At 44.5% G+C, this 26,705-nt stretch overlaps 3 protein-coding genes across 26 annotated transcripts in view; all 3 read left to right on the plus strand.

The window, feature by feature from the left end:
• LOC6608358 overlaps positions 1 to 8,942 on the plus strand; it is a 34,064-nt gene extending 25,122 nt beyond the window's left edge. For 2 of the 8 annotated variants that reach the window (XM_032714623.1, XM_032714629.1), the window contains 13 exons: positions 21 to 165; positions 317 to 372; positions 435 to 1,802; positions 1,872 to 2,831; positions 2,893 to 3,491; positions 3,562 to 3,675; positions 3,733 to 3,842; positions 3,947 to 4,063; positions 4,791 to 4,858; positions 4,916 to 5,688; positions 5,747 to 5,821; positions 6,054 to 6,167; positions 6,223 to 8,942. In XM_032714623.1, coding sequence (XP_032570514.1) covers positions 21 to 165; positions 317 to 372; positions 435 to 1,802; positions 1,872 to 2,831; positions 2,893 to 3,491; positions 3,562 to 3,675; positions 3,733 to 3,842; positions 3,947 to 4,063; positions 4,791 to 4,858; positions 4,916 to 5,688; positions 5,747 to 5,821; positions 6,054 to 6,167; positions 6,223 to 6,298 — 4,575 coding nt within the window. In that variant the 3' untranslated portion in view covers positions 6,299 to 8,942. Of the gene's footprint in view, positions 1 to 20; positions 166 to 316; positions 373 to 434; positions 1,803 to 1,871; positions 2,832 to 2,892; positions 3,492 to 3,561; positions 3,676 to 3,732; positions 3,843 to 3,946; positions 4,064 to 4,790; positions 4,859 to 4,915; positions 5,689 to 5,746; positions 5,822 to 5,901; positions 5,930 to 6,053; positions 6,168 to 6,222 lie in introns of all 8 variants that reach the window. The other 6 variants (XM_032714626.1, XM_032714630.1, XM_032714625.1 and 3 more) reach the window with 5 other exon arrangements.
• Positions 8,943 to 12,296: 3,354 nt separating this feature from the next.
• On the plus strand, positions 12,297 to 21,397 carry LOC6608360 (protein Wnt-2). Of its 3 annotated transcripts, none has more exons than XM_032717049.1 (5): positions 12,297 to 13,380; positions 19,338 to 19,576; positions 20,151 to 20,434; positions 20,500 to 20,687; positions 20,941 to 21,397. In XM_032717049.1, the coding sequence occupies exons 1-5, from the start codon at positions 13,325 to 13,327 to the stop codon at positions 21,251 to 21,253; spliced, it is 1,080 nt and encodes a 359-aa protein (XP_032572940.1). In that variant the 5' UTR covers positions 12,297 to 13,324; the 3' UTR covers positions 21,254 to 21,397. The 3 variants fall into 3 exon arrangements, with proteins under 3 accessions (XP_032572940.1, XP_002033097.1, XP_032572941.1); XM_002033061.2 differs by having other exon boundaries at positions 19,359 to 19,576; XM_032717050.1 differs by having other exon boundaries at positions 19,364 to 19,576.
• A 589-nt stretch (positions 21,398 to 21,986) lies between these two features.
• LOC6608363 (trichohyalin) overlaps positions 21,987 to 26,705 on the plus strand; it is a 37,751-nt gene continuing 33,032 nt past the window's right edge. For 6 of the 15 annotated variants that reach the window (XM_032717033.1, XM_032717043.1, XM_032717029.1 and 3 more), the window contains exons 1-3: positions 21,988 to 22,074; positions 23,205 to 23,651; positions 26,216 to 26,590. In XM_032717033.1, coding sequence (XP_032572924.1) covers positions 26,455 to 26,590 — 136 coding nt within the window. In that variant the 5' untranslated portion in view covers positions 21,988 to 22,074; positions 23,205 to 23,651; positions 26,216 to 26,454. Of the gene's footprint in view, positions 22,075 to 23,204; positions 23,652 to 26,215; positions 26,591 to 26,705 lie in introns of those variants that run through there. The other 9 variants (XM_032717032.1, XM_032717042.1, XM_032717034.1 and 6 more) reach the window with 6 other exon arrangements.

Consider the following 26,705-nt stretch of genomic DNA (forward strand, 5'->3'; position numbering starts at 1 on the left):
TGCTCATCTTTTCCGTGTAGAATCCGGACATTGTTTTGGTGCACTACCTCAATGTCCCATATCCGGATGATAACAAAATGGCCGTGATTGCGCCCAGTATCACACTTTGGGGCGACAAAAAGGAGTGGACCAAGGAGGAGCTGGTCAGCCAGCTCAAGCCCATGCGTAAGTACAGATTTTAAGAATATGGTATTCAATTAAAAACAAAAATTTAAAAACAATTTCTTTATTAGCTAATTAAGTAAAAACTTTCCCATAAGATCATAGCCTTATGACAATTTGAGAATTAAAGCTAACTTACATGATTGATTTTTAGTATCCACAATTAATTCCGATGATGACTCCGACTCGGGTAACGATATAGAAATATCAGTAAGTAACAAAGAGATTGAAACTCAGCCGTAGAGTCAACTGAATTGCATTTTCTCGTGTAGACGGCGGAGACGGTGGAGTCCATAGTGTGCCAACTGATGGAGAAGCAGAGGTTGTCGCGCCAGGCTGCCTTGGTCAAGCAGCTAGACTGCGGGTGCGGAGATGGCGGATGCGTGGACGGAAAGACCTGTACGCATCCCGTGATGCGACGATCGGCCGCCATGCTGAAGTCCTCGGTGCAGGAGAAACGGCTGGGCGAGCCCTTCAACGGCAACACGCCCAATGTGGTGGTGGCCAGCAAGCTCTACTCCCGATGGGCGGAGCGGCCAAGGCAGCACGTGGAGAATCACGGCCAGTTCCACAACGTCACTCAGCAGTTGCCGCAGGAGTCGGCCATTAAGTTTCAGATCATTCCGCCGCAGCAACAGCAGCAGCAGGATGGGAACTACCAGCAGCAGCAGTATCGGAGTGCAAGTCATATGCTCGCTGCAAGGAGTAATCTGGTGATGCAGCAACAGCAGCAGCAGCAACACCAGCAACACCAACAACAGCAGCAATACCACCAGCAACAGCAGCAGCAGCACCAACAACAGCAGCAGCAGCACCAACAACAGCAGCAACAACAACAGCAGCAGCACTTGAGTCTACAGCGATTTGTTGCCAGTCAAGGCCAGAATTCGGTGCATCTCAATCAGCAGCACAGGCTGCAAATAGCCAATACAACGATCACAGCCACAGCCAGAGATCCTGCGACAACTTCAGCAGCAGCTTCAGCGGCAGCTTCTGGAGCAGCAGCAGTCGCCTCGAATATAATGGACACAGAACTAATTGAAAACCAAAACCACATGACCGCAAACAAAATCACAAACTCCGGCAGCAGCAATAGCAGTAGCAGCAATGCCAGCAAGCAATTAGCAGCCCAAACAAACAACGAATTAAATGTCGTAAATAATAACGACCCCGGCAACAATAACTTTATGTACAATCAACAGCAGCAACTTAATGCTTCCAGCAACAGCAACAACAGCAGCCAGCAGCAGCAGCAGCAGCAACATTATTATAAATTGCAACAGACAACAGCAACCCCAACTAGTGGTCAGCCACCTCCTCTGGCGCAAGTTCAACCCCACTCCTTGGGCCAACCACCCGTGGAGGCCATGTGCATGTCACCCGAGCATCGCAGCAGCAGCCAGCCCACACCTGCAACGTCTTCCGCTGGTAGCATCCCCTCCGCCGTTTCCGTATCCATATCCGTGTCCACAAACACACCCACACCCGCTCCCACGTCCATATCCACGCCCACATCGGGCACTTCGTCCACTTCGAGTTCCTTACAATCGATTATCGATGGCAATCAGCAGCAACAAATTACAACGACGTCGACGGCAGCAACTTGTGATAATTTAATGAGCGCCAATGCGCTCTCTGAGGTGAGTGCAACCGCAAAATCGACTGCAATCATTGTATTTATGTTGATTAAATTCAAACTTATTCGGCAGCAGGATAGCCACACAGTCAACAATCAGGCCACAGAAGCCCCCAACAGGAGTCAGCTGCAATCGCAATCACAATCCCTGAACCAAAATGGTTGTGCAACTTACAGTGCTTCCAGTGATAACAGCAGCCAAATTAGTGACGAAAGCAGCAGCTTTGGCGGTAACAATCAAAACAGCAGCAACAGCAGCAGCAGCGAGGAGGAGCCCCAGGTGGAAGCGTTGAGCTTCTTTAACGAGACCTTGGATCTGTCCCACGAGGACATCCAGCGCACTCTGATAGCGAATATGCCGTACAATACGACAGCAGCGGGAGCCACAGCACCCAGTACAACGATAACAACTGGCAACACCAAACTCGAATTAAGCCAACAGGAGCCGGAGAAGAAACCCGAGATGAGAACCGAACCCGCAACCGATGTTGAGGAGGATGAAACGGACGATGTGTTTGCCAATCTGGATGCCTTCGATATGCTCGTGGAGTTTCCCGAACTGGACTTGGATGACAAGCAGGCGCTGAATAACACGGCTTTGGAGCAGAGCTCCTTTTTGGGAGAGTCCGCACCATCGCAGCCACACAAGGTACACAATATATGCGACTTTAGTCCCGAATGGTCGTACACGGAGGGAGGCGTTAAGGTTCTGGTGGCCGGACCTTGGACGAGCTCGAATGGCGGTGCGTATACGGTGCTGTTCGATGCGCAACCAGTACCCACGCAACTGGTCCAGGAAGGAGTACTTCGCTGCTATTGTCCAGCCCACGAGGCTGGATTTGTGACTCTGCAGGTGGCTTGTGGCGGATTCCTTGTTTCCAACTCCGTTATGTTTGAATACAAGCTCTCTCTGCTGGCGGATGCACCTTTCGATGCCACCAGCTCTAACGATTGCCTGTACAAGTTTACGCTGCTAAATCGCCTGTCCACCATCGACGAGAAACTGCAGGTGAAGACGGAGCATGAGCTCACGGTAAGTATAATTGTTTTGGTGGCGAATTCGTGTCCTACAGTGAGATCTTTTGAACTTATAGACCGACAACACTGCTCTCTACCTGGAGCCAAACTTCGAGGAGAAGCTGGTAGCATATTGCCACAAGCTGATCAAGCACGCCTGGAGCATGCCCAGCACAGCCGCCTCGTGGACGGTGGGATTACGTGGCATGACTCTGCTCCACTTGGCCGCTGCCTTGGGCTATGCAAAGCTGGTGGGCGCCATGCTGAACTGGCGATCGGAAAATCCACATATCATTCTTGAAACCGAACTGGACGCCCTCAGCCAGGATGTCTACGGTTTTACTCCGCTCGCCTGGGCCTGTGTGCGTGGCCATGTGGAGTGCTCGCTGCTGCTTTACAAGTGGAACCACAATGCGCTGAAGATCAAAACGCAGGCACAGCAAACTCCCCTGGATTTGGCCAGCATGCGGGGTCACAAAGTTTTGCTGGCGCAGATGTATCGCTTGGAAAAGGAGCGCTGCCGCAAGCCGCAACTGCGCGGTGGCTTGGCCAATCTTTCCATGAACATGGGCGTAGAAGCGGACGCGGAGGAACAGCACCAGAGCTTCAGCGCTTTTGACTTGGAACTCCAGCGCAAGCATGATGGAGTTTTCCTGAGACCCGTTGCGGTGCATAGGTATGGAGTTTCTCATTATTTATTTTTAATATTTGTTGTATAATTGTCATTTTCCCATCCGAACTCGCAGCAATCAGAGTCCACCCAATGGCAGCAGTCGTTACTCCAAACGTTCCTCCATAGATAGTGGCATTAACATGGACATACGCAGCAAGTCAGGCAAACCACTGGCCAGGCTCCATAGGTAAGTTTGAAACTGAGCCGCTCAAGACTTCAACTAACTTTATTCCTAATCTTTCAGCAACTTTGAGAGCCATGACAGCTATGCTCTGGGCGTCGATTCACCACTGGACTCGCTGACTGGAACCAACTGTCTGCTGTCGCCGCTGCGCAAAATGGACTTTGCCCTCTGTAAGTTTGGGGATCAGACTGTGCATGCTCCCAACTCCTAGTCATAGACTATATTTTTATGGAATGAACCAAATGCTCAAATTTTCTCGGTAAATTCAAACTAGGCGAGGTATCTACGGGCGAATCGAGTCCCGTGCACGACAAAGATTGCGACGACAATTCAACGAGCGCGACCGACGTGACCATTGGCAATGATTTGGTCCTGCCCGATGCCGTTGTAGGTCAGTGATGGCAGACTGATGGAGTCCTGCTCCACTCTCAATCCAATCTCAAAGTGTCAACCCGTAACAAACTCACCCGTTATCTGTACTGTAGCTAAAAACATACTAACCATGTGGGGATGGCTCTCGATGTTGTTGATGTTGTGTTGCTATTGCTGTTTGTTGTTATATGTAATCACGTATTTGGGGGGAAGCTCGTTTAATCAATGTAAATGTTCGTTATTAATATTGGTTGCTGGTTGTGCGCCCTAAATGGGCGCTTTTATCGATGTCTACATTTAACCGATTACTACTAATTTTAAACTAACAAACACTCGCCGCCTAATTAACCACGAATTGATCGTTGTAAATATGAATCCGAGGTGTATGTAAATAGCTAGCTAATCACCCTAAACACAAAAATCAATGCTTGTCGGTGTATAATACAAATAATAATTAGCCGTGTTCAGCGACTTTGATTATCGTGATCAATTTGAAGAGTCATAGACGTAGCTTTGTCAATTTAAGCTCCATTAGAGCTTAAATAGCTCTATTGTGTTTAGGGTGATTAGCTAGCTATTTACATAGATCATTTGGCTAATTGAGCTTAAAATAACAGAGAAAATATTCGATATGTGTATATGTGTACATGAAAGTGTCCAGCTCAATTATGTAGTCTCGTTTGCCATGTATTTGTATGAGCCATTTGTTTGGAAATTGTTTTGTAATCAGTTTGGCGTACTTTCAGGGGACTCCGATGCCAAAGTTCTGACTTTAGCTGAACACATAATAGCAGCCATGCCAGAACGAATTAAGGTGAGCTACTGTGAACCCCTTTATTGGAAATTATTCTAATGTGATTTATACCCTTAGAACGAGGCCGATGAAATGATGGTGCTGGGCAGTCCCTTGACAGAACCCCTCACTTCAGAATCTTCTGCGCTGACGGACAGCTTTATGGACCCACTGCTCGATTCGCTGCCCAACACACATTTTGACAGCGACTTCAGTTTCGACTTCCATGACCATAGCTATCGCTATCACGACGTCAGCACACCGTGCTCCAGTTTGAGTCCCGCCAGCTCGGGACCGCTGCAGTCCCCGGCCAGTTACTCCATTTTGGGAACCGATCCCTCAGTCAGTTCACCCAGTCCCCCGCCATCCACCAAACAGTTGACGGAGTTCCTGCACGCCTCCAGCATCTCGTCGTATCCCTTTGAGGCGGATTTCTCTAAGCTAACCCTAACAGACACGGAGCAGCGAGAGCTCTACGAGGCAGCCAAGTGCATCCAAAAGGCGTATCGCTCGTACAAGGGTCGACAGAAGCTCGAGGAGCAGAACAAGGAACGGAGCGCTGCCACTGTCATCCAGAACTACTACAGGCGGTACAAGCAGTACGCCTACTACAGGCAGATGACAAACGCAGCCCTGGTGATCCAACATGGCTACCGCTCCTACAGACGAAACAAGCGATTCAAGAAGAGCGGCTTGTGCTTGAGCAGCTCCAGTGATCATGGAAGTGTGAGCAGCAATTCCCAGTGCTTGTCCAGCTTCTACGATCATTACAAACAGGATCAGCAGCAGCTTCACGAGATGGGCTCCCAGCCCAGCACGCCTAAGGAAACCAGCCCTTCGGGTCCCTTGAAGTGAGTACTAAATAGTTTTGAAAAGTTTAAACTTACTAAATGTAAACAAATTTCACAGGCGAACCTACTCGCAGTCCACGCAAAATCAAGCTGCCCGGAAAATTCAACAGTTTATGAGACAATCACGCATCAAGTAAGTACAACTAATTGATCCGACTAATTAGGATTAACTTAACACTAAGCTAACTCATGGGTGATGTTATTGCACGCAAGCATTTGGGATTGCAATTTGGCGACTGTGGTAAGGCCGTGTGTATAGTTATGATTTCCAGCTTTGAGTTCTTTTACTAATTTTTATACATGTTAAAATATTATTTTTGCATCTTTTTTTGTTTTTGATTTTAATACATTTTTTAACTCAACAGACTACAGAAAGAGCGAGCCGAAAAAGAGAAGCTGGTGCACCAACGCAGGGCGGAATACCTTCAAAACTTGCAGTTTCAAGGGCAGCAGGAAATGTTGGTGTGCCACGAAAATAAGTGAGTCAATTTATATTAATTAATGATTCCAAACTAATATGCCACCTTTTTGTAGCGTTTCTGCGCCAAGCAGTGGCAACACCAATGCGAGCAACAACAACAATCTACACCAAATACAATCCAATCAGTGAGGGTCAACTGAGTGAATTTTAAACATAGGAACAAGCTGCACGGTTCCATAAGAATTTATGAATAGCTTTAACAACCGAGTGAAACTTTCTACTTTCGTATTTGCTCCGATTAGGAAAAACAATCCCAAGCACCTCTGTAGTGAAACTTTGTTTCAAACTCTCTTTTACACAGACAACAAACGTTCTAAATTAGTAGCGAATACCTGCACTTTAATTCATTTGCCTAACGAATTTTAAGAATCACACATTATTTTCGAAGTGAATGTAGCTTAGGCTAGAGGTCTTTTAAGGTATTACTTAAACCTAAACTTAACTGAAGATCGGACTCCAGGGAGCAGAAGATAACGCAATTTTTCCATTTGTCTACTCGAAAGAACTTATTACTGAAGCCTTTAAAAACTTTTTAACTCCAATTGTAGTATGGTATGCATCTATATAATTACATTTGTATATAAATATTGCCTAACTAACTAAATTCTAGTCTATTTTAACGTACTACCAAGCTCTGCGATGCGACTATGCTTGTCTCTAAAGCTAAAGCAAAATACAAAAAGAACGAAAACCTATAACATTAATCCTCGATACTAACTAGATGCTAACTGCTCTTTAGGTTTAATCATAAGACTCCACTGAAAGTCCAAAGTTGTTGTTGATTTCTAAAATCAAATTCGTGTGGAGAGCGCAGCAGATATCGATTTATCATATTTCAAAGAAAGTAAACCCCCTATTCTAATTTCTAATACGCAAGTACTTAATTCGATAATGTGTACTAAGTCTTAACTTATCTGACTATACAGACTAAGCCTAGCTAATAATAGTATAAATCACAGGAATGGTTAATGTGTTGCGTGGGCACACATCCAAATCAAAGTGCAGTCAGTCAGATGAACTGATGATAGTTATTGGAAACATGGAATTTCCGACTTTTTGCTGCTGCAATCCCATTAATCGATTGATCGCGCCAGTCAATCTTAACTGCTTGAATGAATACACAGCCAAACACACAAAAAGAAGCAAGAGAGAAAAGTTTTTAAACTAAATGTAACAATAAATGAATTTTTGTAAATTATTTTTGTCCGTCCACATTGTTAGCTTTCATAACATACCAACAAGAACATATATACTTACAAATATACATTATATATAATAGAGAAAGAGCCGATACTGATTCGAAAACTCAAGAAACAATTTTTAAAGGATCGTTCTAGTTCAAATTAATAAACACTGGCGATAGAAGTATGTATATAAACCAGCTCCAAAACTATGTCCTGCACGTAGAATTGGACACACTTACCTCTAGCAGTCCCAAACCAGATAAAATAGAAACCAAAAACCAAAATCACAAAAACCCAAGTGCGAATAAAGCAACTTCAAGTGAGAGAATGCGAAATCTGCGTATTGCGATGTGCAAATGGGCTGTAAGTTAACTTTTACTTGACGAATGTTTGTCACAACCAGATGCGCAGCTGTTGACTATGGGTGGGATTTAGATCTATCACATTGTTAACTATTAAACTACGAACTATTATAGTTAATTCGCACTATTATTACTCTACGAATACGAAACTTTGATTGCATTTTGCTCTAACTTAACTATGTATAAATCTGATCAACTGATTCGAAATGAAGACTAAATACGATTTCACTACTCAACTGACTTAAGAATTGCAATCAATTTTGTTAACTGTTTACGCAGGGTGTTAAACTTATACCAGCTGAATACTAAATCCAATTAATTGCAATATTTGCACATACTACACACACTGGACACGCTCTGGCTCACATAAAGAACACACACAGATACACAATTTATAAACCTCAAAGTAGCAACCTGAGTGTGTTTTAATGGAAGGAAGTCTTTTTAGATAGAGGGAGGCCAAAAGGCAAAGAAAACTTAAGTACCTTAAGCCAATTGGCACTAAAACTAAACTTAAATCTAACAAACAATTATAAATACCTACAACAGACTATGTATCTATATCGAAGTGGGTGTCTGCGAACGTAGGGCATTTCCCCCAAGCTAGTTTGGTTTGTACTTTTTTCCCTTCAACTGAACTAAATCTAATGCAACACCAAAATTGTTGATATCTTACGAAACTATACAATAGGAAACCTATTATAGCTAATGTAATTGGATATTCAGTACTCACATATCTGTTAGATAATTTATACCTATCTTCGTCCTAATAGAACTTTTAAGTGCGGCGCATGTACGAAACCAGCATTCTTCTTCAACTTCGACTAGATAACACTAACCTACCATCCAACTTTGTCCCAAGAAATCCAAAATCAGCTACTTAAACTGTTTGTTTCCGACTTTCAGCTTAGTAGAGCAGCAAATAGGAACGGATATGAAACTGTTAACTAAACTTTTAAGCGAAATATACCTAGAGTGTAACCTTTTTAAATATTATACCTTACTTGTATGGGATACTTAGCATGAACTATACACATATATCGGAAAACTAAAGAATGTTTAACAAATCAACGTATTATATGTATATGTACAGACACAGACACTGATACACCCTAACCACATACGAAACATAGAGTTATATATATATATACATATATATTGTAAAAGGACTTTCCAGTTTCTGTAAAATTGTAATTACATCCAATAAAGTTTAATTCAACACTTTAACTGGTCCTTGTGCATTTCCTGGGCCAAATTTCTCTCTTCTCGCCGTCCTGACAAACCAATTAGTAATCAATTTGTCAAAGTGAGCCGCCAACCAACTGGCGCCAGTCATTATCAATGAATTGTCCTTAGCGCTAACCCTATCGGTCCGAGAAAGTATCTGCAGGTAGGAAAGAAAAAAGGAAACCTCCAGCTGCTTGGGTCAGCGCGCATTTCCTTTTTTCCCAGTTTTCCTTTTGCACCTTCTCGTTTTTTTCTGGTTCAGCTCAATTAACACTTGCTGCGTGGCGGGGGTGAGGATGAGCTAATGGGGCGTAGATACATCTGTATCTGCTGGCTGCGTTGTTTCGTAATTACGAGCACAATGCAAAATGCCAAGGCGTTCGCAGTGTCTTGTTAATAAATCGACCTGCTCTCGGCTCTCGACCTTTGCCACTGCCTGAAATCGGATGCTGCGTTGGCTGCGTTTTCCGCTTTTCCAGCTCAACTTACACTTGTTTATGGGCAATCGTAGTTAAGTCCAAAAAATCATTTTCCGAATGCGATTTTCTCGCTCCTCGGCGGACGAATCGCCTCACTGGCTGCCTGGTTGCCTGGCCATTTGGTTTGGTTTGGCTGCTTGACATTCGGTCTGTCAGCGGAAGCTGGGTGTAATGTGAAACCAAGCGTTGCCCTCCACAAGCGCTTTCCAGCCGCAACAATAAACACCGAAAGCAATTCTCCTCCACGCTCCGCATTTTTATTGTATTTCGGTTTTTGGTAAAGTTGTTGTTTAGCTGGAATTTTCGGGCCATTCTCGATTGTTTCATGTCGGTGCTTTGTTTTTGTGTATTTTATACATTATTTTATGGTCATTGAGTGACGCTGCCACTGGAGTGGCGTAAGCCGGCTTCAATTCATTGAAGAGGCCAAGATATCCAATAAAATGTAGAATGGGTTTTTTAGCTCCTAGTTTTATGGCACTTAATTAGGTTAGTCTACCTAAATGTAAAATATTTCAATCATTAAAAAGTCGAAGAATATACAAAAGGGCTATATATAAACTTTCTACTCCATTAAATTATTACTATTTACCTACCAAAATTAAAATTAGTTTAGTACGCGGTAAAACACCAAAGAAAAATCGAAAGACTTAAACAAAAAACTTGAAGTAAGTTTTTAATGAAACCCTATGCATATGAATATATGTAAAATTAAACATAGGCAGTAGGAGGTGCAAACAAAAAATTGTTTAAATATATTATATTTATCAATAAAATAAATAAAATAATTTATTCAAAGTGCTTTTGCAATTACGGAAAAATCTTAGAATATTCGTAGTGCAAAAGCTGGCCATAACAATAGCTTAAAAACATAAAAATATACTTTTAATGTAACTTTTAATATGCATGGGCTTTGAGCAACTAAAGTGCAAATCACACAGAGATTAAAACAATACATGAAAAACCAACTATCCTCGAAATTGTTGATACAATGTTGCCAGCGACATTTTCACGCTGCTGCGGCTAATCAACAATCGATTCGCTGCCATAAAGATACTTTGGTGGGGCCATAAAACAATTATCTGGAATTTAAAAGTTTTGGCACACAATAAAGAATGTGTAGTATAAGTACTTGAGCCAGCAACTCCGTCTGCAATCTGGGTCAGGCTAAACTAAGCTCCGATTGAAGTACGGATACTTATGGCAGCCGGAGACGAATGCAATTTCCGATAATTGACGTCAACCATTATTGGGACTAGCAGCACATCATCCAAGTGAGTCAGACCTAAGTCTGGCTAAAACCAAGTAAACAACAATGGCTGTTCAATTGTTTTCGAGCCTGAGCCGCGAGCACCTGTTTATTGTTAGCTGTCAGCGCTTTCCACAAAACTGTTTAAATTAACTTAATTGCATTTAATAGTCTGCCGACGAGTGTTACTCGACTCCAAATGCACTAAACACATCTTGTAGCCCGTCAAGATAGCGAATTCCTGTGCTCTCTGGCCAGGAATTAGCATAAATGACATATCAATTAAGGCGACACTCGTATCCGAGAAATGCATTAGATGGTGTTGGCCGAAGGTATTAGCCACTCCTCCCTCCTTTTGGCCACTCAGCTACCGTGTGCCGAAGTGTTCGCTGCCAAAGTGAAGAAGCCGAGGCGCGTGGAAAATAAAAAATGAACAATTTTGCCAGCTAGCCAAGAGGCGGACTGTAAATAACCGACAATAAATCACTTTGAACAAATGTTCAAAAACAATTTGTAAAACTGCAAACTGCAGCAATCGCATCTGAAGCTGGAGTCAACGCAACTAGTTATAAATTTGGCACAAAAAAACGCCACAAAACACACATTTTTAGCCACACTTTGATGAACATGATTTGTGTTTTGTTCGACCCGCTGACAAATCACATAAAGCACCCATGGGACCATGAAGATTCGATCACTTTCCGAAGAGGAGCCACAACATTTAGGCACTCTAAAAATTCTGCAGCGAGGGAAACACGACTTTTACCCACATAATTGATTTGATTGCCGATGAAAGTTGTTTCCCCCCAAAAAAGGCCAGACCATCAAATTGAGGTCTGCATCATTATCATTCAGCCAAAAGCCGAGTCACGTGCAGGATCGCTTATTAGCCATCGTTGAAGAATCGCTTTAAAAGCGGCCTGTTGCATATAGCTTCATCGAACAGAGCTCCAACATGCTGGACGAACTTGTTCGCATCGAACTTGGTTTAGTTCATACCTGAGTTGCGGCTTGAGTTGTAGTTCGATTGTCCTGTTCAAACTCAAATTAATATAAATAGGTTTAACTACCCATTACCTAATGGGCTTTTGGAGTAAAACAGTTCCGTTTGTATATCAACAGCTTGTAAACTTCCTTCAGATTTTCTTTGTCTGCTGCAGCAAAAATCATGGAAAGATGGCATCTCAAATTTAATGTCAAGCGAGTAGAAATACATAAGAACATTTATTTAAAACAACAGTTCTTTACAATTTTAACAACGGAGTCGATACAGCCATGTGTGAGGATCTGAACTAGATTTATTAAAAATCCTTGCAGTTTCCATACAAAATTTGTATAGAGAGTTGAACGTTAAGTAGTAGTAGTACTACTTGATCAGGATAACAAGCTGGGAAACTAGAATCTAGAATATCTAGATCTAGAATATTTTGATTAATCATCAACAATAATAAAATTCAAAACCGAGATTCAATTGGCTGAACGGTTTTTTGAAAACGTGCTACGGTCATTTCATTTGAACACGGCATCCAAAAAACCTTTTAACCACTTGAACCTCGTCGAACTGCAACTTGTTGGCCAAGTGAGTGAGGTCGTGTGTTGATAGTTTTCGAGTTTGGAGTCCGCTCAGTTCTTATACGACACTCGCACCCGTCGGTCGAGCGATCACTTAGTACCTCTCCACTCGACAAAGTCGGAACGATTCACATCCATCTCGGCGTTCCTGGACCACTCCGATTGTCGGCTCGGCTCTTTAATTGCGTCACTAATGAGCTGCATTTATGTTAATCTCCGCACCCGGGACGTCTAAGCGCTACACGATCCCAAGATTTGGGATCTTCGCAGCATTCGGCATTCGGCACTTCTTGTGCTTTTCTTTTTTGGTAGTTTTCACCTGCTGAGCCGTTTATGGTTATTGCCGCAATTCCGTTGTGACAGTCGGAGGCGCTTTATCATAAATTAAAAAATCGTGTAGTCGGCGAGGGACCGCTGGACCGCTGGACCACTGGACAGCTGGACCGATGGACAGCCCCGCCCCCTGAAATCCACTGATGGATGATGTTGCCGCTGATGGCAGTTTCGGCTCTGAGTTATGGCCAAGTCGGGCCAAGCCGGAGATTTGCATGAATGAAACGCACACGCCTTGCCCGAAAACTGTTTGGTGATCCGATCTCGCGATGACTTAATTGAAACGCCGCTGGCTGGAGCAGATGAAGGTGTTAATTAGCATACGAACAAATGGACAAAAGCTCGCGTGTATTTTGTATATTTCGTATATTGTATTTCGGTATTCGATCGTCGGTCTTGTCTTCGGCTTTGGATTTGGATTTGGTCATATTCGCAGAGTGTATTGAATGCTGTCGTCTGCGTTTTCGGTTCATTAATAACAACAGAGCCGATCGTACGGGGTTCACTTCTAATAGTTCGATTCTCGGCTCCAATGACGGCGTTTTATGGCTGAAAACAAAGGCCCTGCGGAATTGTGGAATTGTGGAACTGTGGAAATCGGAGCCTGCTAAGCTCAGCAGAAACGAGAAAGGAAGGGAAATTAAGCCTCGAATGCATTGAGTATTGAGACTTTTAGTGCGAATAGAATATGATGATAGTGCCAGCTGCTGGGCTCGAATTCGTGTTGTGTGCCTCGGATTTGCATCGTCATGTGGAAAATACATAACAAGCTCTTAATTTACATACTCTGGATTATGGAAATAAGGTATAGTAGCCCCATAAACGGTATGCCTATTAACTTTAACGGCCAAACAGTTATGCCATGATCCCAAGGCGCTGTTAGGTTGGGTTGGGTTTTTCATTCGGTTTTCTTTGCATTTCCTGCGGCCTTTCCTTTTATCGCTGACAGATCTGCACGAGTTGACAACTCTTTCGTTACCTTTCGCCATATCGCGCACATCGCCGGACACGATCGCTAATTTTATCTGCGAAGCCACGGCGCGATGTATGTTAAATCCTTATCGAACGCCCAAACAGTAAACGCCTCGTTCTATATGGTTGTTGCTGGCCGATCGAAAGTTACGGGGGGCGCTGGAAAACGCTGGAAAAAATCTCATTAAAATTGGCAATTAAATGGCAGGCAGCAAGTAAGGCACAAAACTGACAGAAAGACAGCGGTCTCTCATTTGTAGCGAGGAGCAGCTAAGAGTCGCGTCTAAAATCGGATTGGGGCGGTAGGCGGGGCTGCGACAACTGGAAATCAATTTTTGCCATAAACTCATCAACGTGCCTCTGCCGCTATGTGTGTGTCTCTGTGTGTGTGCTTCAACTGCTATCTAATTGCCTTGATGCAGTTGCAGTTGCAATAAGTTGAGTGTATCTCAAAGATACGCGGTGTGCTCCCCCCACCACTTTCTGTGTTTTATACCCTCGAAGAAGGTATTTTGATTTTGGTGAAATGCTTGAAAAGGATCCATGGTCTTATTTTAAATAAGTTATTTCTTGTTAATTTGTTCTAAAATTCCACTTTAAATGTTGCATTCAATTTCATAATACAAAAGTTCAATCCATTTAAGGCAAAAATTAATTCATTTTGAATACTTCTATGAGCTAACTCTATAGTAGTAGTAGATAAAGACATATTATTTAACGATTGTTGTAACTGCGAGGGCATATGCACTTCCGATTGACCAATTTAGCTCCTCTTCTGGCTTTCATTCCCTTCCTGTCAGTGGGCTGGTCTTGTGGGCAGAGCTTCGTCGAACAGAACCTGAAGTTCACCGAAAAAAAAAACAAAAACCTTCAAAGGGTCTTAACCCAGAAATGCTTAGCTCGTGTAATTGAGGTTACTGCAATTTCAAGGCAGGAAACCAGCTGCATCCTCCAGATACATCTCGTTCTCGTACTCGTACTCGTGCTCTTACATGGACAATTGGAACGCATGAACGTGCAGACAAACGCTCAAATTGCGATCAAGATCACTCTGCGCCAGTTGTGGCTGCATTTACAAGCCCAAAATGGCATAAACTCTTGCCTGTTGCCAGTTGCAAGTTGCCCGGCTGCCAGGTTGCAAGGTTTCCACGTTTCCCAGGCCAACCTGCAGAATTGAGTCTCTGTGCGGGAGCCGTCGGCGCGGTGGTCGAGGAATCTGTGCCTGGTCTGGTCACTGGTCGGCTGGCATTGTTGGCGCATTTTGCTCTTACCATTTTTCTGCGGCTATGGATGAGTGATCGACTGCAAACCTCAAAGCCCAAACAAAACTATCTGCCTTGATCTGTTTGCCAGGGCGTGATGGGATGGAATGGGATTGGACGGAATGGGAGGGAATTGGATGGCAAGGGCGGGAGCGGTTGCCCGACTGGCTAACTGCCTGAGTGGCCATTCGACCACTTGGTCTCTGCCAATTGTCCATGACGAACGATCCGTTTTGGCTTTTACCTGTTACATGGCCACGGCATGCGCACACTGAGCGAAAAAGAGTTGGATGGGCTTACGCACAAACTTACACATTCTGTAAATATATCGAAGCATTAAAAACAAAATTGGAATTATCTTTAACCTTATTTTAAGTGCTCTATTATAATGGTAGAAACGTTTTAAACCCATAAGAACTTGAAATAATTTGAACTATGCTTAAAGTATGACCAAGAACCTTCGATCAATGATGGTATTTTCCCAGCCTGCACGCACCTTTTCTCTCAGTGCCGTACATATGTCTTTCTCTGGTCAATTACGTCGTCGTTTTTGTGGCCAGGATGGCCAGCAATTGTTGCCGGCCGTTTGTCTGAGCGTGGCAGCGACATTTTTCTTGGCCATGACCATGGTTCGCCCAGCTCCGCTCCGCTGCTCCTTGCTGCCTCCGACCGCCTCCTCCCTGCTCCCCCCTTGGGAATATTTGTGTTTTATTGATGGCATGTTGAACAGCCTTTATGGGTTTTCGGTTTGTCCGCTCCCACCGCCGACCACTCCTTCCCAGCCCCGCCCACTTTACATGCAGCTGTAGAGCAAAGCTGTTTTATCAGCGCACACAAAACTTTCAAATGCCCCGAAAACCGAGGGACAGAGGGATGAAGGGTGGGGACAGAGGGATCGAGGGACCGCAATGAACATTTTTTCCCTGGACCAACGCATTGTTTTGGCCGGATTAAGGCGCCTTTGTTGCTTCCGCCTCCAATTGGCGCTTGGTTTGGCTGTGTGCCTGTTATGGCCATGGAGGAGGAGTAGTAAAAGAGTCCGAGGAGGGCCATGAACATGTCAGCAAGGCATGTAATTACCAGACGGAGCGCCGGCCATATATATCTGCCTGCTATTGGAGGCGCTACTGGTCAAGACCCAGTCTCGCGTTTCCATGGATAGTCAGGCCCAAACAACAGCCGCCTGCGCAGCGGTGGGTCGAAACTATTTGGTCGACTAGATTCGCACAATTATGACAGGGCCCTAGCCCCACGTCCATGGATAAAGCGGGGGTATTGCGGCTATCGGGGATCACCGGTTGCTGCAGTGCTGCAGTGGGGAGCAGGGTGCTACGCCTGCGCGTGAAAATATTAAAGTCATATTTTTATGAGGCTCCGAAGTGCGCATTAAGTTAAAGTTTCTGGGTTTTTAGTTTTCCTTGCTGCTGCTGCTGCCGATGCTGTTGGCTTGGAGCTTGTTATTGGCCATTTATGCTGCTTGCGGCCAACTCATAAGTGGCTGCGCTTCGGCTGCCGCTGAATTATGCACCAGGCTTAATCCATTTTTAATGAGTCCACGTCGTCGTGGCAAATATTTTTGCGCAAATTAGTGCCAGAGGAATCACCAATTTGTCGGACAGCAGAAGCCATAAGACTGTCAATGGAACTAGTTTGGCATTTTGTAAATGCCAGCTCTATTTGGGATTCGCTGGAAGGGGGTGCCTGGTGGAGGCGGAAGTGGTATCAAGTTCAGGGCAGGTCCTTGCTCTTACGCAGCACAAAGGGTCGCGATGCGAGTGGGAACCCCGATATAGAACCAGAGATAAATGAAGAAGTAAAGCAGTCCAAGGACTGCGACAATAAAGGGGTACTCCAGCAAACAAAGCGCAAATCAAGCACACGTGACTCGGATTCTTCGAGGGCCTGAAGATCATGAAGTGGATTGGGATAGGTTTTACACAGAGAGAAACAAGGGGAAGACGATGTCCCACGATATCCCAAGATAGAAGGGCAATAATGCAAAAATAACACACCTGTAGTTTACTAGGAAGTTAATAAGTATTTTTAATATCTAGTTAACTCTAAATGCCTCAAGATTTATACAGCTTTATCGTAGATCTATTAGCAAATAGCGTCATTGCTCCACATGTGATCTCATTTTTAATCTATAATACTTCATAATAATTTACCTCATTGTCTCGGTTAAGCATCACAAAATGCAAAAACAGATACAAATACAAAGAGTTGAATCTCAATTAAAATTAGTATTATAAAAGCGTGCAGTTCACCCAATTTTCTCGCTGTGCATAGGTCTGGAACTGAAATCTGTTCTGGTAATGGCGATGATGATGATGATGAAATTGTCGGCGTTGACATGCAACAGGCAAACAGCAGACGGGCGGGCCAAGCGACAAATTAAATAAAGCAGCTGAAAACAAAAGGGTTGCGAGGAGCTGGAGATGGCCGCCTTGATTGCCGGCTTTGGAGTTTTGGAGTACTATATACCCTCCACCATATTTATCGTGGTGGGGTGCGGGGGACGTGACGGTCACGCTGGGCGAACGCACGTAAAAGCTATTGACTGAATGAGCGACTGCCTGACTGGCTGACTGACTGACTGATTGGTGGACTGACTGGTCGAGCGGATGCGCTGACAGATCGATCGCGTATTTCGGGCCAACTTTGGCCACAGAGTCGGTTGAAGGTCTGCGGTGCCTTGCTTTTGGCCCTGTTAAACGGGCCTAATTATTAGTTTAACCACCAATTTCCCCGTCGATCGTCGACGCTCAACTCCAGTTTGAGCCATGTTAACAGCGTGTTCGACAAAACTGCAACAACAAAAGCGATCCCATATCAGAAATCAGCGTTCGACCATCGACATTTTGCCGAGGGTTTAAGCTCATGTCTTCGTGCTCCTCTGCGGTTGGTAAAATGTGTAATTTCTGTAAATTGATTTAATTGCTGCGTTTAAGAGTGCCTCGTAAGCTGGAGCTCCAGAGCTCCACTTGGAGCGGAGTTGGAGTTGGAGACACTCGAGTGGCAGGTATCGAAAGCCATTTACATTTGTGGACACGTAGAGAAATATATGTTGGATGTGGACTACAGAAGAAACTTAAATATATCAGGAAATGGAATGTCTCTAGCTTATTATCTAATTTAAACATGATACATAAGAAATGGTATCAAATTTTTAGATAAAGCTAAGTATTTCTGTATGTTTGTTGTATTTTAAATATTCAGGCTTCGTTTATAACAAAAATCAATTGTTTAGTTGCTGAATTTCTAAGTTAAACCCTTTAGTTTCTTATTCGCACCTCTTTATGGATTGCAACCATATCTTATTTCAATAGATGTATATATTTTCCGGTGTAGCCATGTGGCTGGCAATCGAAGTTTACGTTGCATTTGTATTTTAATATCGGGGTTGCCCACCCGTGCGCCAGTTGTTTGGCCCCGGGATGTGTTTCTCTGGCTTTTCCTGGCTGTAACCCGGTCCATGGACAAAAGGCGAGCAGGCGATCGATCGATCGCATGATTATTGCCGCAGCTGTTTGATGCTGATTGGTTTGGCAGCCGCAAGTCGACAGGTTAGACAGCCGACACGTTTCGGGAGTGGGTGGCAGGTGGGAGGCAGTGCAGCGCGATTGGAGGAGACAAATATCTGAAATTGGCAATTTGCAACTCATTGTCAAAACTCATTAATCCCATTTGCCATTTTTGACTGCCAGCATTAATTCCGCCATTTAACCCGACTACTCAAGTGGAGCTGCAGCCGAAGCTCAAGAAAACGCGACTTGATTAGACACTCCAGCGAGTCACGACGGATGGCCAAGCTTCTCCATCTCCATCTGCATCTCCGCGCAATTATGGCTAATAATACAGCTGGCGGCTGGGATTTGACTAAAGCTGACAGTACAACGCCCAAGCCCACAGCCACCTGCCGCAAATGCACAGGAAGAAAAGAACTTGGGGTATAGGTGGACATAGCAAAGAAATATAAAAATATTTAAAAACACAATGAATATATAAATGAAAGTCATATAATCAACGTTTAAATTTTGAAGTACTGTAATTATCCATATACCCATAGAAATGCTTTGCAATTCCTAAGAAAACAGACAAAGTAGAGTTCAGACCAAGAAAACAAAAATATGAAATCCATATTTACTTAATTTTTCAAGAAAACCCATACAGTTTGATTAATAAATTCCAAATAAATTTGTCCCTGTGCCGCAGACAACTGCAGCGCATTAATCTCGGAAAGACTCGACTCGATTGGCTGAGATCTGGAGCTGGGGCTCGCGGCTTGGAGCTCACAGCTCGGAGCAAAAACTGAAGCCTCCAATGGCAAACGAAATGGAAATGCATTCAGCCAGCCCAAAAGAGCCGGCGGCGTTTGCTCGGCACGACTTTTCAGCTTTGCAGCCATTGCCAATCGAACGATCGATTTGGATTGGGATCGATCGATCGATCGATCGGCGTTCGTTTGTCATTTATTTATTTATGTATTTGCCTATTGTGGCTCTACAGGGCGTTATTTATGGTTCAGTTTGTTTTGCCTTCTTGTCAGATTAGTGTCCAGCTTTACATCCGCCATGCTCTGTGGCCGGATTCCGGGCCTGACCCCGGGCCAGCGAAACATGTGCCGCGAGATGCCCGACGCCCTGATTGCCCTGGGCGAGGGCCACCAACTGGGCGCCCAGGAGTGCCAGCACCAGTTCCGGGGACACCGCTGGAACTGCTCGGAGGTGTGGCAGCGCAACGTCTTCGCCCATGTCATACCCACAGGTGAGTGCATCTGCATCTGCATCCCAAACCCATTTCGATGCTAACGCCCATGCGGAGTGTCATATATAGTAGTTTCCATTCGAAGTGCATCCAATATTTCTTTCATCCAAATCGGTAGACATTACAACTTCAAGCTGAATTTCATTGAAAGTGATATATTTTTAAATTGTATAAATTGTTTATTCATTTGTTGAGAAAACTCGTATGATACAGATGATTTATTTCGTTTTAAGTTGTATTCAACAATAATTTCAATAAATAAATTTAGATGCAGTCTTGTTCGTATTAATTAAGCTCAGACCTTATTATCTTATGAAAAATCGTTCCAAAAGGTACTGTCGTTCCCAATCAACATTATTATTATTACAATAAAACTTCTTGAACTACATATTTCTTTCTGTTGTGTATTAACTGGAAAAATTGATTGGTAATTAGTTACCATTTGCTATACTGTATTCTATATAGATTCAAAACCGGTAACTCTAGTACCTAAATACAAAGTTTCTAATCTATTTTATTTATAGAATCCTATTTGAATTAATAATCCAAAGTCTAACCAAATATCGTATTCCAGCTTCTCGTGAGGCTGCCTACACCTATGCGATAGCAAGTGCTGGGGCGGCGTACGCGGTGACCGCCGCCTGTGCCCGCGGCAACATCTCCACCTGCGGCTGTGATGTGCGGCACAAAGCCACGCCCACAGGCGGCGGTACGCCCGACGAGCCTTGGAAGTGGGGCGGCTGCTCGGCGGACGTGGACTTCGGGATGCGGTATGCGCGCAGATTCATGGATGCCCGTGAACTAGAGCGAGACTCCCGCACGCTGATGAACCTGCACAATAACCGGGCAGGGAGAACGGTGAGTATGCATCAAATTTAATAATAATTGTGCGCTAGTTAATAATTATATCTTTTCGGTTTCAGCTGGTCAAGAAGATGTTGCGCACGGACTGCAAGTGCCATGGCGTCAGTGGCTCCTGCGTGATGAAGACCTGCTGGAAGAGCCTGCCGCCCTTTCGCCTGGTCGGCGATAGACTCATGCTGAAGTATCAAAAAGCCAAAACTGTTCAAGCCGTCAAAGGCAAACGTGGACTGAGATTAGTATTAAGCAGGTGAGAAATAGGAATCTTGCAAGACTTCGAATGATATATAGATTATAATCTAATGGCAAAATAAGAATTCTAATTAAAATAAGAAAACATATTACAGTAGTCCTTAAAGATTATGCTAAATTAAAACACTAAAACACTTTAGACCTTTTTTAATCCAACATGTTTGTTGTGTCTAGTGTAGCATGGTATAATTTCAACACATTTTCGATCCAGCATATTAACACATACCTTTCCCCCTTTTATTTTCTTGCAGAAAGAAGCATGCCGGCACCGCTCGTGCCCAGAAACCGGTCCTCGATTGGCCGAAGCGCATGGAGCTGATCTACCTGGAGGCGTCGCCCAACTACTGCGAGCGGAGTCTGCAGACGGGCAGCCAGGGCACCTCAGGCCGGACCTGCCAGCGGACCGGCCACGGCCCCCAGAGCTGCGACCTGCTCTGCTGTGGGCGTGGCCACAACACGCAGCACATTCGGAGGACCACGCAGTGCCGCTGCCAGTTCCGCTGGTGCTGCGAGGTCAAGTGCGACGAGTGCGACGAGAGCTACGAGGAATTCACCTGTAAATAGACGGGAGCAGATCGCTAGAACTAGGGCTATGTCATAGGAAATGCGTTGATTAAGTATTATGAGAAATGTATTACAACCGCAGATACGCACCGTGCCACCATACAGACACATTCCAGAATAAACATAACAAGTTAACATACACAACGAACACAGTCTTATTATTAAGTTATAATAATTCAAAGTAGTATTAAAGTTTTCTTAGAGAAGAACCTTCTTCAAAAAAGCTAATCTAGGTGAGCTGTTTAAAGCTGATACATTTAGTATTGTATATCAGATTTCTTATTCCTTAAAAAGTTTTTCAAAATAATGAGATCACACTAAGGTAAATGTATCTTTGAGAATCCACAATCTATTCTCATAGAAAACTGTTCTTAAATCCAATGATTTCATAGCCTACCTTTGAGGTCGGTTTGAATAGTTGACGCGCAGCATTGCCAACGCTGAATGTGGAGCAATACGTAAGACCCACTTTCGTTTAGCGTAACGCAATGCGCTGGCTCCATATTTTGGTATTGGAATTCCGGAATCCATTAAGCTGGCAGCTCGAGATGCCAGCACTCACTGAACTGCGCGAGCGCCGAAAGGAAAATTCATTGATTGCAATCGCGCGCTCTCCGGCTCGCTCTCACTATGCCTCGGCCAGGAGAAAAGCAGGGGGTGGTCGGTAAGGAAAAGTCGGAAAACTCACCACTTGCCAGCGAATCGGCGACTATATTAGCGACTGGCTCGCACGAGCCGCGCTCAGTTCTTTGAGGGTAGTTAGTTGGACAACGGCGTTGCCGAAAACGGGCCACCTCAGCTGCCGCACAATACATTTTTGGGTTAGGAACACACATAGGCACGAATACCAATACACTCCCGCATGCACACACACATACACACACGCGCAGTATATGTATCTGGCCGAGAAATGTATAAGGCCAAGAAAAGTCCAACTTAATTGCATTCGCACCGGAGAAAAGTGAAAGAACAGCGCGAGAAAATTCCATTGACTGGCGAAAAGTGCTTTGATCAAATGCATAAAGTCCCCGTTAGTGTGTGTGTATGTGTGCGAGTGAGTGAGTGTGCGTGAGTGGCAGCAATAGCGCTAGAGGCTGCTCCCTGGATACAGAAAAGTGATTTCCTGCAAAAAGTGCGAAAAAAGCGAGTTAAAATCAAATCGAGCAGGCCAAAAAGCCGCCTATAGCGCTCAAAATCGTGTGACAAACTCAAGAAACCATTTCACACACACCCTTTATACGTATATATGTGCATTTGTGTATAGTATATCAGTGTGAAACACACACGTACAAACACACACTGTCAATCAAAAGGAGTCATTTGCCCCACTAAACGCTGCCTATCGATTGGGGCGAAAGCAAAAAAATTATTATAAATTGCTTCAACCTACATATAAGCCATGCGAGTTATACACACACACTCGCATTCGCACACCCACAAAACCTCACACACACTCACACACATACGCATACGCCTACAAAGAGACATTAAGTTTGAAAAGCTATAAGCTGTATAACAGAGCCTAGAGCCAAGCGAATGAAGTGGCGGAAGGTGGGGTGCCAGCATAATGTTGAGCCACCCAAACCACCCGCTCAGCTCCAAGCCCCCTCTGCCCCACCGCCCCACCGCCCCTTGCCCCACAACCCCCTTTCGTTACGTCGAACCTTACGTTGTTCGTGAGCGTAACTCGTGCGTAGAACACTCTCCACTCCATTTTGCGGAGCACTCTTCAACTCCCTATCTCTCCGTATCGCTGTGTGCTGTGCCTGTGTGTGTGTGTGTGGGGCTCGAATGTGTGTCAGCGGGAACGAGTGTAAAAAATATCCTCGTTGGGCACGAAGCCACCAAACCACTTGAAAAAATAAATGAAACACAAAAAACCCACTCAGTGAATGAAGACTTTAATTAGTTTAGGTGTAAACTCACACGGTTTAATTATCCTCCCACACAGCCATGTACATAAAACAAAAGCCGTTTAAATCATAAACACAAAATGCAATTAGCCAGCGAGCGCACGCCACGAAAGTCAACAAACTAACTAAGCCAGTGTCATCAACTAAATTAGTGCAAGCAGCTAGCCGACCGGAACCGGAAATGCCCATTGAGCCGCCTGACAACAACCACAAACACAATCACAATCGCAGTCACCAGCACCATTGCATTGGCAACGGCCATAAAGACGAGCAACAAATCGCCCACACACACATGTAGTTGCAGCGCGAGTGCGTCAGTGTGTGCGGGCTCTGAAAACCGGAAGCGGAAGTCGAGGAGCAGCAGCAGGAGCAGGAGCAAGGGGATTAACCGGAGGAGGAGGAGCAGCAGCTAGCTTAGCCAGTTTTTCATTCGCCCGCAGTTCGTTAAGGAAAATCATTCAAAATTCATCGCCTAAGCAAAGCGGGTGAGCTATTTAACCGTATTACGTATACGTAACGACACCCACACCGACACTGAGATACACACACACACACAACCAGAGAAACACAGCAAAAACTTCAATTTGTGATGTGAACCATAAGCGATATTGATTTCTGATTTGTGCGTATGCCTTGTGTAACAGGAGCCGCCATAATTTAACCGTAATCAGTTATGAGTAATCTGTTTTTGTGCCTGCCTTTGTTCTCTCTGTGTAACTTCTATATCTCCTGTACGTATCTGTTGTGATTTCTTTTATTCTACCGATGAATATGTCCAGCTGAATATAAATTACGATCCCCGATTATCTAGACCTAGTTGCAGTCCTAGAACGTAGTCGAGTAACTTAGTTTAGCGAGTAATTTTAGTCTGTTCTCCATGCATTACCCATACGCCCCGTTCAATCAATCAATCATCCGGAGATTGGCAAGCAATTTGAAAACTTATAATTAGATCTGTGGATGGTGCCTCGTGGGGCAGGCTCGACGCATTCGATTTGCTCGCATGATTTGTCAGTTTTTTGTTCAGCTTTTTTGGGGGCCGGCCCAATCGCCTCCTTTGCGTGTCAATGATGCGGTGTTTGCCTTTATTATTTACTTCTTTCGGCTGTTATTTGAGTTGCCTGCTCTAATTTTAGATCAGCCGAATAACTTTTATTGATTTCAAATTTCAACCTTATTTTACATGTGGTCTGAGTCAGTGTGTGTGTGTGTGCGTGTGAGTGTCAGTGTGTGTGCGGTCGAAGAAAACGCCGCCAATCCATATATTGGGGCAGTGGTAACAACAAAATACGGCAAATGTTTTACGATGACGCTATTGTTGTGAGCGGGAGCGAATGGAGAAAGCAGCCAGAAGAAGGGAGCAAGGCGAGAGTAGAAAGGGAAGTGCGCTGGTGAGAAGACACGCATTTGCGCACTGCCCCCAGTGTGGTGAGTTCTCTCTCCGGCTTTCTCCGGGGACGCCTCTCGTTTTTTCGGAGGCTATTCAACATGTTTGTTTTGGGGTGGAGGCCCCCGGAGCAGATAGCTTGATAAGATGGCCTCCGGACGGACAACAATCGTAGTGGTTTCCAGCTTCAGCTCCAGGTCCCCCAAGTATGCAGCTAGAAGTGCAATCCGTCTCCCGCACTCCGCATCTCCATACATCTGGCAGCATGGCAGTATATATCTGGATATGTTTGCCCAGCAAAGTGCACTGCCTGGGGCTCCCTAATGGCATGGCGATGTAATCGAATCTGGGCCTGATATTTTATGGCCTGTCTGCCATATCCTGACCTCATCTGCTGCGCTTCCTCCATCTTTTTATGTCCCCATTCTCTGCCGCACACATAGAGCTGGGACGGGCACATCCACATCCACAGAATCAAGCTGAGGCTTCCTTCCCACGGCTCTTGGCTGTGTGAATGGGCTTCCGGCTTGCTGATTCATTTAGCATTCATTTGAGCCGCTGCAGCTTTCGCACTGCTGCCGTTGATATCCGCACTCTCGGCCCATTCACATCATTCACAGCAGCCGAAGCTTCAACATTTCGCTGCGTCTTATCACCAGGCCGCATTGTTTATGCGGGCACCTTAATTGCAACTAGCTATTCATGACATTCAAACACAAAGTCTACAAAGTAAACTCCATGATTTGAGGTCATCAGAATCAAAATACTAAAGTCAGTTATTAGCCAGGAAAAGACAAATATTTAATTTCTTCATTTTGTTTAAAATAAATAATAATTTTGTAACGATTTAAGTTTTTTAAGCTATAGTAAGCCAAAGAAGATTATGAGTGCGTTACATTATATGTTTGTTATATGAAAAAAAGTTTATTTAACGTAGTATATTTATACGTTATATTTTAAGTTGAGACCTAAGGATGAGTATGTTATTCCTTGCGATAAAAAAACCATTGACATCTTTCTAAATGCTAATTGAACTCAGTAACGTTTTTGAAGGGCCAAGTTGGCTAAATAGGGCTTCCTGATTTCCATTGTAATAGAGTAATATGTTATGGCCCTAAGCCGCCATATCTTGTTTATTAAGGAACGGCCATATCTGTCTTATTAAAAAAAAGGCCTATGCCAATTTAAGGATGAACCGCATAAACTCCGGCTGACAGCTTCTGTTTGAGACTTCCTCGCGACCGAGTGGCAGACGCTCGAGTGGCAATTTGCATGCGATTTGTTGCCGTCGCCGTAGAGCACGAATTTGCATAGAGCAAATGCTCGTCGGGATGCGCTCTCCTCACCGCACCCGTTTCCGTCCTTTGAGTCCTGTTAAGTCTGTTTATCGTATTTGTTTAGCGCTTTTTGCCCGGTAGTGAGTCAGCTACCGACCGAGATTTAGGTAAAAAGGTTAAGGATATGCAAGTTGAGCTACAGCCAATTTAAATGCAAAGAAGAAAGCCGCTGAAGAGCGGCAAAGCCTTGGCTTTTTAGGGTGCAACGGGGCGTATGCGTAGTGCAATATATTGTTTATGACGAGAGAGCATCTCGATTGTGCCGTGTGCTATTGTACTATTGTGTGTTTGTTTTTCGTTCTCTTCTCCTATCTTCCACTTGCAGATGCCGCACAAGAAAAAGAGAGAGAGAGAGAAAGTGGCGAATAGATCAATCAATTAATCAATCAAAACCGAGCATATCAACCGAGAGGCCAATACCAACCAGAGAACCGAAATCAAAGTTCAACGTTGCATTTAAGGTTGCATCCGGTAGCCCAGTTCAACTCCAACTGCAACGGTTCCACGTACCACATTCCACTTGCACCCCGTGTGTGATTGCATGCCGCGGATGAGCCGCGGATTATGTCACGTGACGATTATAATCCAGTAACTAGCTCTGGTGTGCGCAGTCCGGGTCGCGTGCGGCGTCTCCAGGAATTGCCGACGGTCGATCGATCCCCATCCCGGGACTACGGAGCGCCACGCGGAAGTCCTTTAGGTGAATGACCACTCCAACCCGAAACTTAACCCAATCTGAAACCAAAACCGAACTGAACCTCTGGACCTAGTCCACGCAATCTGAGCACAAACGTAGTCCAGCACTTGGCCAGTAA

The sequence above is a fragment of the Drosophila sechellia genome, chromosome 2R (genome assembly GCF_004382195.2).
Source record: "Drosophila sechellia strain sech25 chromosome 2R, ASM438219v1, whole genome shotgun sequence".
In the NCBI taxonomy this organism is placed as follows: Eukaryota; Metazoa; Arthropoda; class Insecta; order Diptera; family Drosophilidae; genus Drosophila; species Drosophila sechellia.

Excerpts from the sequence above, each read along its gene's own strand:
- LOC6608360 (XM_032717049.1), top strand. The coding sequence starts at position 13,325 with ATGTGGAAAATACATAACAAGCTCTTAATTTACATACTCTGGATTATG. Across the intron at positions 13,381-19,337 it reads CTCTGGATTATGGAAATAAG|TTTGTTTTGCCTTCTTGTCA; the intron begins GTATAGTAGCCC and ends TTTATGGTTCAG. Across the intron at positions 19,577-20,150 it reads CGCCCATGTCATACCCACAG|CTTCTCGTGAGGCTGCCTAC; the intron begins GTGAGTGCATCT and ends ATCGTATTCCAG.